The sequence below is a fragment of the Macaca thibetana genome, chromosome 10 (genome assembly GCF_024542745.1).
Source record: "Macaca thibetana thibetana isolate TM-01 chromosome 10, ASM2454274v1, whole genome shotgun sequence".
NCBI lineage: Eukaryota > Metazoa > Chordata > Mammalia > Primates > Cercopithecidae > Macaca > Macaca thibetana.
Window position 1 is genome coordinate 42,505,604 of NC_065587.1, and position 12,364 is coordinate 42,517,967.

A 12,364-nucleotide genomic window follows, 5' to 3' on the forward strand; every position below is an offset into this window, starting at 1 on the left:
TATGCGGTGGGGGTGGGAGTGCTGCTGACATTAGGGGTCGAGGCCAGGGGTGTTGAATGCTTCATACAACGCCCAGGGTGCCCCCACCACAAAGAACGATGCCACCCTAAAGGTCTGCAGTGCCAAGGCTGAGACGCCCGACTGTGGAACATCAGAAACCACACGGGGAAGGGCAAAGACAAGGAATCCTCACTGCTGTTCTGACCACAAGTGCCCATGCCGGGGGCGGGCCGCAAAGGAGGCAGGTGGGAACTAAGAGATACAGAGGGGCACACGCAGCCATGCACGCTTGGGCGAACCCACTGAGTGGTCAGGTGAGACAGAAAACTGCAGCCAAACCACTGGCCCCACATTGTCCAAGGGCAGCCCCACCCTAGGCCTGCGTCCGGCCGCAGGCCCAAGACTCCACTCCCTGGCAATGGGGAGCGGGTGCATGCGCCAGGCAGGTTCCTCAGCACCCCCACCCATACTCCAGACTCAGAAAGGTCAGGTGCCACAGCCTCTGCACACAAGGGTACGGCCTGGTAGCCGCACACCACCCCACCCACCAAGCTCCAGTCAATACCGTGTGCCCTGCCCTGGCTCGCCTGCCAGGGCACATGTCTGCCTGGCCCTGGTGGGACTCCCCTGCCCTCTCCACCTCAGTGAAGAGCCCACCCGGCCACCCAGGCACTGCCCTGCCCACTCCCCCCAACTGCAGCCCATGCCCACACCATCCAACAGGGGAGCTCCCTGCTTCCATCCCTCAATTCCCCGATCCTCCCTCTCCTTCATCACCAACTCTCCAGGTGGGTGCAATGGCACGGCCCTGCCTTGGTGGTGGTGGCGGCCCGCCTCCCATCCCTGAATCCTTCACCCAGCGGAGGCCAGAGCTGTCTTAAAAACATCAAGACCCATGCCTGGAATCCTAGCATTTTGGGAGGCCAAGGCGGGCGGATCATGAGGTCAGGAGATTGAGACCATCCTGACCAACACGGTGAAACCCCGTCTCTAATAATGCAAAAATTAGCTGGGCGTGGTGGTGCGCGCCTGTAATCCCAGGTACTCAGGAGGCTGAGGCAGGAGAATCGCTTGAACCAGGGAGGTGGAGGTTGCAGTGAGCTGAGATCGAGACGCTGCACTCCAACCTGGCGCCAGAGCGAGACTCCGTCTCAAAAAACAAACAAACAAAAACATTAAGACCCCATCACCTCCAGGAGCAGAACCCTCCAGCTGTCTCCCATTGTACCCAGAAGAAAACCCAAATTGCTCCCTCGTGGCTTCCAGCGTTATCAGGCCTCAACCTACCTCTTCAAACTCATCTCCACCTGCACTCCCACTGCCCTGGGCTCCTTCTGTTCCCAGATTCGACTCCTTCCCACCACAGGACCTTCGTACCTATGCACTTGCTTCTTCCCACAGCTCAAAGCTCACCCCTCAGGGGCCCACCCTGAGCCGCGGCTCTGTTTCTTATTATCAGAAGCCCCCTTGTCATCTACCTTGCACAATGTCTTCCCCACAAAAGCAGGGTCTCGGCCGCTGCATCCCAAGTGCCCCAGCACAGCAGGTGCCCAGTGCTGACTGTCTGAGGCAGGCCCCAGCTTTGCAGACACCTGGGAGGCAAAAGAGCCCCCCGCCTTGGAATGGCCACTGCTTCCCAGGCCAAGAGTCCCTGCCCCAAGAAGGCAGAGAAAGCAGTTCAGCCTTGAGCAGCCAGGGCTGGGTAGGCTGGAGGGACAGGCAGGCACGGCTCCACCCAGCAAGTCACAGCTAGACAGGCACAGCCCACCAGCCTCTGCTCCCCAGCCAGGTGCCTGGCGGCCCCGGGTGACCTCATCACTGCCTCTAGGGAACCACACGCCCCAGGGGGCTGCTGTGAGGATCTAATGCTCTGTGCACCCCGGAGGCCTCAGCAGCATCGATGCCTCCTTGGGCCTGAGGAATGCTGGGAGGAACAGAGGCCCTTCCTTTCCTAGGACTTTCAGCCCCAGGTCAGAGGGCAGCAGACAAGAACCCTTGGTGAGCAAAACAGACCAGAGGCCAGGCGCAATCAGGTAGGAGCCCAAAGGTCGGGGGACCCAACGCCCATCAGGGCTGCTCCTGTCTGGCCAGGGCCCGCCGGCCTCTTCAGGACAGGGCACTTGCTCCCTCTCTAGAAGCCACTGTGGAATCGGCCCGCTGCACGGCCGCCGCTGGAGTCCCATCCGTTCCCCAGGGATGCAGAGCCACGGCCCAGCTGTTCCCTCACAGGAGGGGGCAGGAACCTCCTTCCCTTCCAGTTTCCTTACAAGTTCCAGCCTCAGAACAACCGGGCTTCGGTGCCTCCTCATCCTCTGCAGAAAACTTCTATCCTCCCACCAAGATCCCGGAAAAGGGCCTTGCACCAATCAGAGGCGAATCTGTTTCCCAGAGAATTCATCCCACCACTTGTGCAAAGTCCAGGCAGAGCCAAGGAAGAAACCAGGGGCATGGGTGGGACAGGCCTCCCACATGCCACCCAAGCCCCTCTGTGACGCTGGACACTGGGCACAGGTACCTAGCTGGGGTCAGGAGTGTTTGCGGAAGGACGACTTAGGGGTTCTCTGCTTCCCTCTAGTGCCGGAGCCTGGGCAACACCAAACTCCCAGATCACGGAGTCACTGAAACCGGCCACCATTAGGGCTGGAAAGGCCAGGCCATCCCAGGAGGGCTGGGCATGCACGAGGAGCTGGCTCTGCCACAGCCCAGGAGAGGACAGGGGGACCCAGGGCCTGGTCCACACTGGAAATCTGAAGTGCCTGCCTCCCTTCCCATTCACATGTGGCCCAGGCAGCATCTGCACCCCAACACAGCCAGGGTCAGCACACAGCCAAGAGCACCCCAGCTGACTCAGTCCGCGGAGACTCAGGGGTCCAAGGGCAGGAAGAGCCCCAAGTCCAGATCCTGGCCATGCCTGTCCAAGTCGCATGGACCATCACTCAGTCCCTCCGGCCTCTGTTTCCCCATCTGTACACTAAGGATGCTGCAGAGTTCAACGCTGCCCCCAAGACAGAGGGCTGGGGCCCCTGCAGTCTGAGAACCCCACGCCGGCGGGCTGGGCGAGGGAAGCACAGATGGTGCCTGGGACACATGCTGCCCACACTCAGAGCAGAACTCTCGGTGACAAGAACTGACCATGGCCCACAAGGACTCATTTTCTGAACATAAAGTCGCCTCTGAAAATAAAAACGAAAAAGGCAAATGAGCCCATTTCACTTTCCCTGCTCTCCAGGGGCCTGGCCCCACCGCGGCAGAGAGACCGCAGCTCTTAGGGCTCTGACTCCCGCCTGGCTGGGTGTGGGAAGGTCCCCGAGGCGCCCGGCAGGCAGGAAGCCAGGCCACGGCTCTGCCTCCCGGGAATCCCCAGTGACTTGTTAGGGGGAGGGCCGGGAGCTGGTTCTGACATTCAGGTTCTGTGGGGCAGCCAGTCACAGGACACAGGTCAAACGTCCTCTCTGTGGGGCAATGCCAGGCCTGGAACAGCATCTCCAGCTGAACCTGCCCAAACTCCAACTCCTGACCTCCCCAAAACTGTACTGCACAGCAGCCCCCACCCCAGTCAGGGCCAAGCCCATCTCCCACTTCATAGGCCCAAAGCTCCAGAATCTTCTCGGACTCCTCTGTCCCAGGTTCTTCAAAATATGTACCCAGAATCTCACTGTATCTCACCAGGGCCGCTGGGGCAGGCAGCACCCTTGTCTCATGCCTGGATTACTGGGCATCCTCTAAGGGCCTCCAACCACCACCCTAACCCTCGGCAGTCCAGGCTCAACCCAGCAGCCAGAAACAAAAACACTCTGAAAACAAAAATGCAGACTGACCCATCCCTCCTCCGCTCCGAGCCTGCGTGGCCCGGGAGTCACCTGGAGGAAGGTAGCAGTGCCTCCCTGGGTCATCAAAGTCCTCTAGGAGCTGAGGCCACCCTGCTGGGCCCTGAGCCTCCCCGGCTGCTCCCTTCCCCTCCCGGCTCCTGTCGTCTTCTGAGGCATGCTGACCTCCTTTGTCTCTCTCCTCCTCTCAGAACCTCGCTGCAGGAAACACTGTTAGTGTGGGACCGGGTCTCCCCTCACCCCCATGGCACGCGTCCCCAGCCGGGTAGAAAGCAAGCCAAGATCTGTCAGATGAGCTGACCCAGTGCCCAACTCCCTACTCCACCCAAACAAGGTCAGCGGGAAGGTCCTGATGTGCCCAGCACACTGCAGAGTTCTCAGCCTGTCCACCCTGGACACAAGGTGAAACTGAGGTGAAACGAGGAAAGCTGGAGCTTGGGCCTCCACCTCGCTCTGTGATCAGGCCTCTGCCCTGAGACAAAGCTGCCTCCCTTGGTCCAAGGCTTCCAGAAGAGGTTCCCCAGGCCCAGCAGGGAGCCAGGGTGAGAACTCATGCTCGGAGAGGAGCCCCCGCCACCCAAAGGCTGCTTTCTGTTTCAGCAGACAGGACAAACAACAGGTGCGGCACGGGCGCCCGCCCAGAAGGGCCACAGCGCAGCCCACGCCTGGCTCCAGATGAGCTGCCAAACAGGAAGCCTTGGGGGGGGCAGCGGGGCCACCACGAGACACCCTCAGGGTGAAAACGTGACGCCACAGTGTGTGGGGGAGTCACTTCCTCCCAGCCCCCATGCCGCCTGGCTTGGCTCTGACCTCAGCTTCTGCCTCTGCCCTGCGGTGCTCACCCTGTGCCCGCCACGGCGACCTGCCGCTCGCCTGTCACCCTGGGCCTGGGCTGCTTACTCTTCCCCAGACGCCTATAGGGCCCATTTCCCCCATCCTCAGTGGGACCTTCCCCAGCGCGCTCGCACACGTGCGCATGCGTACACTCACACACATGCCATCACCTGCAAACAGCTCATCTGGCTTTGTTTCACTTTGTATTTCAAAATAATAAAAGACTCCCAAGAAGTTGCAAAAACAGTACAGAGAGGTCCTGTGTACCCTGCCTCCTCCATCCCCCAAGGGCACATCAGAGTAACTAAGGACATTACAAAGCCAGGACACTACCCCAGGCACAGTGCTATGACCCGGACTGCAGGCCTTCGGCACACTGCATCATCTTCTGCACGCACTAACCTTACACGTCATGTGTAGTTACACACGAACTGTGAAGCTTTATCACACACAGACACATCTCCCCACCACTGTACTCGAGACGTGGGACTGTGAGGTCCCCACACAGGCACTCATTCCGCCAGCTTCCTGTTTAACTGCACGCATCGCCACGCGGGCCCATGAGTACACAAACAGAATGTGGACACCCTGAGATCGGGGACTGTGTCTTTCTTATTCAAAGGATCCCTGGCACCAGGCCTGGCATACAGCAGGCACTCAATAAACACCTGATGGATGAATGATGCTGGGAGTGGCTGCTGACGCTCTCCCCGGCTTGCGCATCCCATGCTCTCAAGGAGACAGACATCTTCCCATCACTGCCTCCCCAGTCCCTCCTCTTACCCTGGGGACCCAGGTGCTCTATCCAGGCCCTGTGGCATGCACACACCAAGGCCCCGTGATGGCAAGGGCAGCCATCTACTACCCAGCCAACGTGGGCACCGGAGACCTTCACATGAAGGATGTTGGGGTCCCTGAAACTATACACACAGTGGGGCAGGCACATGCCTGGGAGAGGGTCTCACGGCCGTCATCAGTCTCAGGGCCTTGTGTTCTGATTCATCCAAGAGCTGCCATCTAGCCAGAAGGAGATGCTGAGTCCTTGGGGGAGGGACAAGAGTCTCGCAGCCCCCCAGCTCAGGCCCCACCATCCCGGGATGTGTGAACCCAACAAGTCTCTCAGTTGCTCTGAGCCTCGGTTTTGCACAATCAACAGACCCCGGAGCAGGGCCGGTAAGAGATGCGTCACTGACCACCTGTGACTTCCCATGGCCAGGCCCTCCACACACAGTCAGGTTGGCCCTGTAGAGAAGGCAGTGTTACTGTTCTCACTCACAGATGGGCAGGAGCCTGCAGAGACGGGCTGGGCCTGGCCTCAAGCCCAGGCAGACCCCGGGGCCCTTGCTCCTGGATATGGCCTGTACCTGACACCCCGGAGTCCCAGGAGCCTGTCTTATCCTATCAGAGCCCCTGTGGTGGCCATATCCTGTCACCCCGTTGTGGCCAGTGAGGCTTAAGTGGAAGCCTGTTGAGGCCTCTGTGAAAGCTTCCATTTTTCTGCTAGAAGAGACAGAGGCAGTTCGTACTATCCCTTATTGTCCTTTCTGCCCTGAACGTGGCTGTGTTGTCTGGAGCTGTGACAGTCATCTTGTGACCATGAAGCAAGGTCCAAGAGACTCACAGATACTCGTCCTCACACCACTAAACCCAGGGAACACTGGCAATGTCTGGAGACATTTTCGGTAGTCATGACTTGGGGGAGGCAATGCTACTAGCTTCTAGGGGTGGAGGCCAGGGATGTTCCACCCCCTTCCAACATTCTAGAATGTACATAGCGAGGCACTCAGTGAACGGGAGTCAAGGCCACAGTCAGGCCTCCTTAACAGGCAGGGAGAGCTGCACCCAGGGAAGCAGCTGGTCCTTCAAAAATAACCCAAGGAGAGGCTCTGGGCGCAGCCAGGCCCAGGACAAACCTCTACTCCCGGTGCCCTCAGCCCAGGAATGGACAGACACCCCCTGACACCAGGGCACCTTCCAGGCCAGACTAAGCTCTGCCTGGGCACAGACCCTCTCCAGATGGCTGCAGCTCCCCTCCCTCCAGCAGGTGACGGACACGCTCAGCTGGCAGACACCCTTGGCGGGCCAGGGCCACCGGCTCCTGCACTTGCCACCGCAGAGGAAGGCTCCTCCAAACCGCGGACGTTGGCCCCGCCACATACAGTTAGAAATGCACAGGTGAGTTAGGTCTCACAGAGCCTGTTCAACTTAAAAAAAGGAAAGAGGCAAGGAAATCCCGGCAAATAGCATGAAGTGTAAAGTTCTTTGGTAAATCATTCGAAACTAACATTGAAGACCCAGCCAGGCGAAGATTCCACAGGGTCCTGCCTAAAAGCAGAGCTGTGGGATCTTCAGAGTTGTCCAGGGCAAGGTATAAAAGGTCGGGGTCAGAAAGTCGAGGAAGAGTTCAGCCAGGCACGGAAGGGGTTAACTGGTGGACAACGCTCAGTTGCCCGGGCTCCTGGCTCCCACCTCCCTCCATGCCCTCAGCCAACAGCAGGGCGGGCCTCGCTGCCAGCCCAAGGCCGACAAAACTGGCCGCTGAGTCAGGCCCGGCTGTGCTCCCGGGGCCTGATTGTTCACAAAGACAAAAGGGACGCTGACGGTCCAGCTCTCCAGTGGGCGGGGGCTGGGGGCAGACAGCTGACCTAGGCAGCCCGCCCCGCTGCACCCAGGAGCTGCACCCGGGAGCCTCCCCCCACCCACCTCAGTAAGGCCTAGAGGCAGGGGCAGGGGGCGGCGCAATTCTCAGAGGCTTGAGTTCAGATCTCCCAGGAAACCAAGAGCGGATGGTCCCTCTGACACCGTCCCTGTTTGGGTCTCCACCCTTTGGCAACCAACAAATAGAGTCTGCGGCCTCTTCACCGTCACAGGTATTAACGGCCAGCCAGCAGATTTAGTTACAAAACACCGTCGCCTGAAGTCGGGTGCACACAGTGGCAAACACTGACTGATCCCAACTGCTTCTGGATGGGTGGTGTTCACAGGATTCCAGGACAGCAAGGGAAAGGTCGGGTTGGGGCCCTTCCCACCCTACCCCACCAAGAAAGCATATGTTCAGGCACCCACCACCTGTGTTCTAATCTCCTCCCGGACGTCTATTACCTCGCCCCCTCCCCGGGCCCGGACATGTGCTTAGCCGTTCTCTGCCTCAGTTTCCCCACCTATAAAGTAAGAATAGTTTCAGTCCACTGTTTTAAGCAGTTAATGTTCCTGTTTTCTGGATAAGGAGGATGCCACTGCCAAGACAGACCCAGCTGGTAAGCGGCAAAGTCAGGATTCGAACCCACATCTGCAAGCCCCAGAGGCCGAGCACTGATGGTTATGGAGTCCCACAGGCAGCTGCGTGGATCAGAGAGAGCCCAGATGCAGGCGGGAAGGCCTCATCCCACTGTAAGCAGAAAAGAGCTGCAGGCACTGGAGGCGCACACCCTCGCCTCTGGGCAGCCGCTCCTGCCCAGCCCATGCCCCCAGGCGCCTGCTGTGGGCCTGGGGAACGGAGCCAAGGTTCTGAAAAACAAGGAACACCCTCTTCTTGTGGCCTGAACCCCAGAGGAAGAATCTTGGTGAAGGCATGAAGGCTGGAGTGTCCCCAAACACCCTCTGAGACGATTCTAGACATCTACAAAACAGATTCCAAGACGAGACGGACAGGGCGGCCTGCTCCCACCACCCTACATACTCCCTTCCCAGGAGGACAGAGGCACCCCAGCAGGAAGCTGAGCTGCCCAGCCACTCACAAAGGCTAGGAGGGCCCCGCCACCCTCCAGCACCCCTCAACCAGCGGCTCCTCCCATTGCTATACTTGCACACATCCACCAGTACACACAGAAGCTGGCAGGGAGCCCCCAAGTAACCCCAAGCGCTCCCAAAAAGTGGGCACAACAACTTCTGCTGGGGCCTCTAACCCATTCACCTGGGAGCCAGGCTGAGCCCGGTTCCACAGGCCCCTTGTTCACACTGCCCCGGTGAGGCAGGTTACTCCTCAAGCTGTGTGTCTCTCCATGGTATCTACACGGTACACGCACGTGTGTGTGCACACACATGATCAACTGGCATTAGGGATTCGGATTCAGAAAGCTCATGAAGTGCCAATGCCCTAAAAGGGGTGGTGGTCTCTGAGCTGCCTTCCCCTCCAACTCCAACCCCATCAATACGCCACGGTGCTAGGGCAGACAGCTCCCATCCATCACCGGGGTGGGGAGGCAGGACACAAGGCAGGACCCTTTGTATCCCTTAAGTGTGCGTGTCCTTCCCCAAGCAGCTGCCAGGCCTTATCAGATGTTTTAAAAAGGGCAGGGAGGTGGGAGGCATTTTAGGATGGAGAAGAGTGGGATGTGCTGCTTCTAAATGAGTCAGACTAGAAGCCCACAGGCCAGGCCACTCAGGCAGGTGGCCTCCGCCCCGAACACATCATATCTGCTGCAGCGTTCAAACATCAGACCTGGGAGGCAATGGCCTACTGCCACCACCTGCCCCAGCACTAGAGCAGGTGACAGGAGCGCCTGGGGAAGAGCCCGGCCTGCCAGTCCCTAAGAGTCATCAGCAAACACTTTAATAGGGCGTTACCTGCACCAGGCCCACCCTAAACCCTCTATTCAGAGAACTCAGATGTGCTGTGCCCACTCTCATTTTACAGGTGACAAAACTAAGGCCATACACCTAGCAAAGGGAGCTGGGGTGTGCACCAAGGCAGGCAGGCTCCAAGGCTCACGATCCCCTAGGTAGTGCGGCCTCTGCCAGGGATGGAGAAATGCAATCTGCCTTCTCTTCACTCCCTTGGCTTAAACGCAATCACATGTCTGAAAACCGTCATTTCATCAGCCTTCCAGACCCAGGAAGCCCAAGGCCCTCTCCACTTCATCTCCAAGGACTGCCCACCCCAAGCCAGCCACATCCACTCACCCGTAAGTCCGCTGGATCAAGGTGGGGTGCAGCTGCTGCACCCCAATGGCAAAGCCTAAAACGAGAGAACAATCAGGGACTTGGCCTTGCTGCAGGAGCGATGTCTCAGGGGCTGCACACATGGTGGCAGAATCCCACAAGTCACACATCTCTAGTCAAAAGGGATCATCAGCTTCCTCTCCCCTCCCAGGCCTCCCCCTCATGAACCCTAAAGCACACCTCTGAAGTGTGGCAGCCAGTGACGCAGGTGTCAGCAGCCACTGGTGTCGGCACTCCCAATCCCCAGGCCCCTTCCTCCCTCCTGCGAAGACAGCTGGCAACTGGGATGCAGTACCCTCCCCCCCCCCCCCCCCCCCGCCCCCCCCCCGCCCCCTTCTGTGGGCCACAGGCTGTGAGAAAGGGTCTAGATCCTCCAGGGGGGGATGGCTGCCCTGTGGCGGCTCTGCAGGCACATGATAGCCGACTGCCACTGCTGGGGCGAGGAGGGGGGGCCTCTTTCCACCCGACAGATACCGACACCCAATATAGAAACCGAGAAGAGCCAAGCAGGAAAACACAAGCTCTCACCCGTCTGGAGGCTCCGAGGCTTGGCGCCCAGATATGCCAGGTTCACGTTGGCCTTGCGGCCGTCGATGATGGGGTTCGGGTCTTTGCAAGCCCTCTCAGCTGCCGCCCGGTCGGCCATGGTCACCTGGAGGAGCCACAGACACATCAGGGGCTGCCGTGAGGGAAACTAGGGGCAAAAGGGGCAGAGGGCTCCGCCCTGGCACCGGATGCTGCCACCCCTCTCTTCCCTTCCTCTGAGGGTGCCTGTAACCTAGGGTCCTTGAGCCAAAGCCCCTCTGACCCTCCCACAAAGATGCCTCCTGGATTCCAGCTCCTCTCCTCAAAGTTCAAGGCCTGGGAAATGTGGCCTTCAAGGACAAAAATAATCCCCTGCGGGGACAGGGCAAAAACGAACCCCGAAGGGAGGTGGGGGGGCTGCCTGGACTGCCCACCAGTGAGGGCCAAGACTTCCCTCTGGGAAGGAGTTTGCGACGTTGCACTTGGAAGGGAAGTAGGAAAGTGTCTTCAAACCGTTTTTACTTAAGCTGATGTTTATTTGGGGTGGCTGAGGGGGCTGCTGAAAATATGGGGGAGGCCGAAGGGCTCCTAACACTCCGGGGTGGAGCCGTTGCTCCTCACCCGCCGCTGCTCCAGGAAACCCCGAGTATCCACTGGCTCCAAAACCTCCCCACCAACTTAGGAGTCCTAATTGAACACAGCGGCTCTTCCTTTTAAACCAGGGGTGGAGGTGGGGGTGGGGACAGGGCCCCGGGCCCTGGGTGGTGGGGGCGGGACCGGCAGGAGCGCGCCCGGGGGAGGCGGCAGGTGCGGGCGCCGGCGGGAGGCCCCTGGGGCGGGGGCGGCCGCGAGCCGGCTGGGCGTGTGCCCCGGAGTGGACTCGGCGCCCGGGCCGCGATAAGGTGTGCGGCGGGGTGCGGGCCCGGGCGCGGGGGCCACTTACGAAGCCGTAGCCGCGGGACTTGCCCGTCTGGCGATCGGTGATGACCACGGCCTCCTCGATGTCGCCGAAGCCCTCGAAGTACTTCCTGAGCGAGGCGTCGGTGGTGTGGTACGGCAGGCCGCCCACGAAGATCTTCGTGAACGTGGTGTCCTTCTGCGAGCCGTGCATGGCGCCGGGGGCGGCCGGGGGCCGCGGGAAGCCCGCGCTCGGGGCGCACGGCGCGGGCTGCAGCAGCATGGGGGGCGCCCCGCCGCCTACGGACCCGGGCTGCGCGGGGCTGCGCTCATGGGGGGCGGCGGGGAGCGCGCGGGGCAGCGAGGGGCGCCCGTCCAGCCGCCAGGCCCGACCACTCGCGCGCCGCTCCCGCCGTGCGCGCCGAACTGCGCCGCGCTGCGCTCCCGACCGGCGCTGCGGGGACTCTGCGCCCCGGCGCCGCCCCCGGGCTTTGTAGCCGGCCCCGCCCCCGGCCAGCTCAACCCCGCCCCCAGCCGGCCCCGCCCCGCCCCAGGCGCGCGGGGACCGCCGGGAAGCGTAGTCCCAACCCCGCCCAGCCGCGCCCGGGCGCGCGGAGATCGGGGGGAGGGGCGCGCACGCGGGCTGAGGGCGGATCCGGGCCTGGGGGCGCTGGGCGCGCCTTTCTCTCCAGGCTGCCCCCGCGGGCCCGCCTGGTTGCAGGCACTAAGCACAGCCCTGAACCAGGGAGACCAGGCCCCTGACCTCGTGGAGCGCACCGTCTGGTGAATTAAATGTAAACGGTTTTTAGCATCTTGTTTATTGAGTCTGTATTTAACCCACGGCGACTTAGGGAACAGCCACGTGTCGTATTAAAAAAGTGAAATGATTTGTTTTATGTGTAAGATTAGTTCATCCGACCGATATTTACCAGGGCCCCCATGCGTCACTGGGCGCGAGGCTGCAGCGGAGCACAGATCATATTCCCTGGCCCCACGGAGCGTCTAGGACTGAGAAACAATTCCGCCAGTAAACATACAGCATACGACCCCGGAGGGAGCTACACCAGGGTGCAGCCATAAAGCGGTTGGGCAGAGGAAGCAGTTGTGGGCTCTTTCCAGCTCCACCCCGTTCTGGGCTGGTGTCAGGGACCTTTGGGGGCAAGCTGAGAACAGACCCCGGTCCCTCATCCCGGCCCCCAGCCATAGAAGGGCGGCCTATACTGGGGCTCTGTGAGCTTCACACCAGGCAGGGCCAGCCACAGAATTTTCAGGGCCCAGTGCAAAATGCAAACGCGGGGCCCCTAATTCAAAACCTAGGAATTTCAAGTTGGCAGTGGTTG

At 60.4% G+C, this 12,364-nt stretch overlaps 1 protein-coding gene across 2 annotated transcripts in view; it reads right to left on the reverse strand.

Moving 5' to 3' along the window:
- RBM38 (RNA binding motif protein 38) overlaps window positions 1-12,364 on the reverse strand; it is a 493,989-nt gene that overhangs the window by 5,881 nt on the left and 475,744 nt on the right. Inside the window, exons 1-4 of one of the 2 annotated variants that reach the window (XM_050745309.1) lie at window positions 11,071-11,451; window positions 10,408-10,499; window positions 10,131-10,258; window positions 9,564-9,618 (exon numbers count right to left, since the gene is read on the reverse strand). In XM_050745309.1, the coding sequence (XP_050601266.1) occupies window positions 9,564-9,618; window positions 10,131-10,258; window positions 10,408-10,499; window positions 11,071-11,307 (512 nt within the window). In that variant the 5' untranslated portion in view covers window positions 11,308-11,451. Of the gene's footprint in view, window positions 1-9,563; window positions 9,619-10,130; window positions 10,259-10,407; window positions 10,500-11,070; window positions 11,455-12,364 lie in introns of those variants that run through there. The other variant, XM_050745308.1, reaches the window with a different exon arrangement.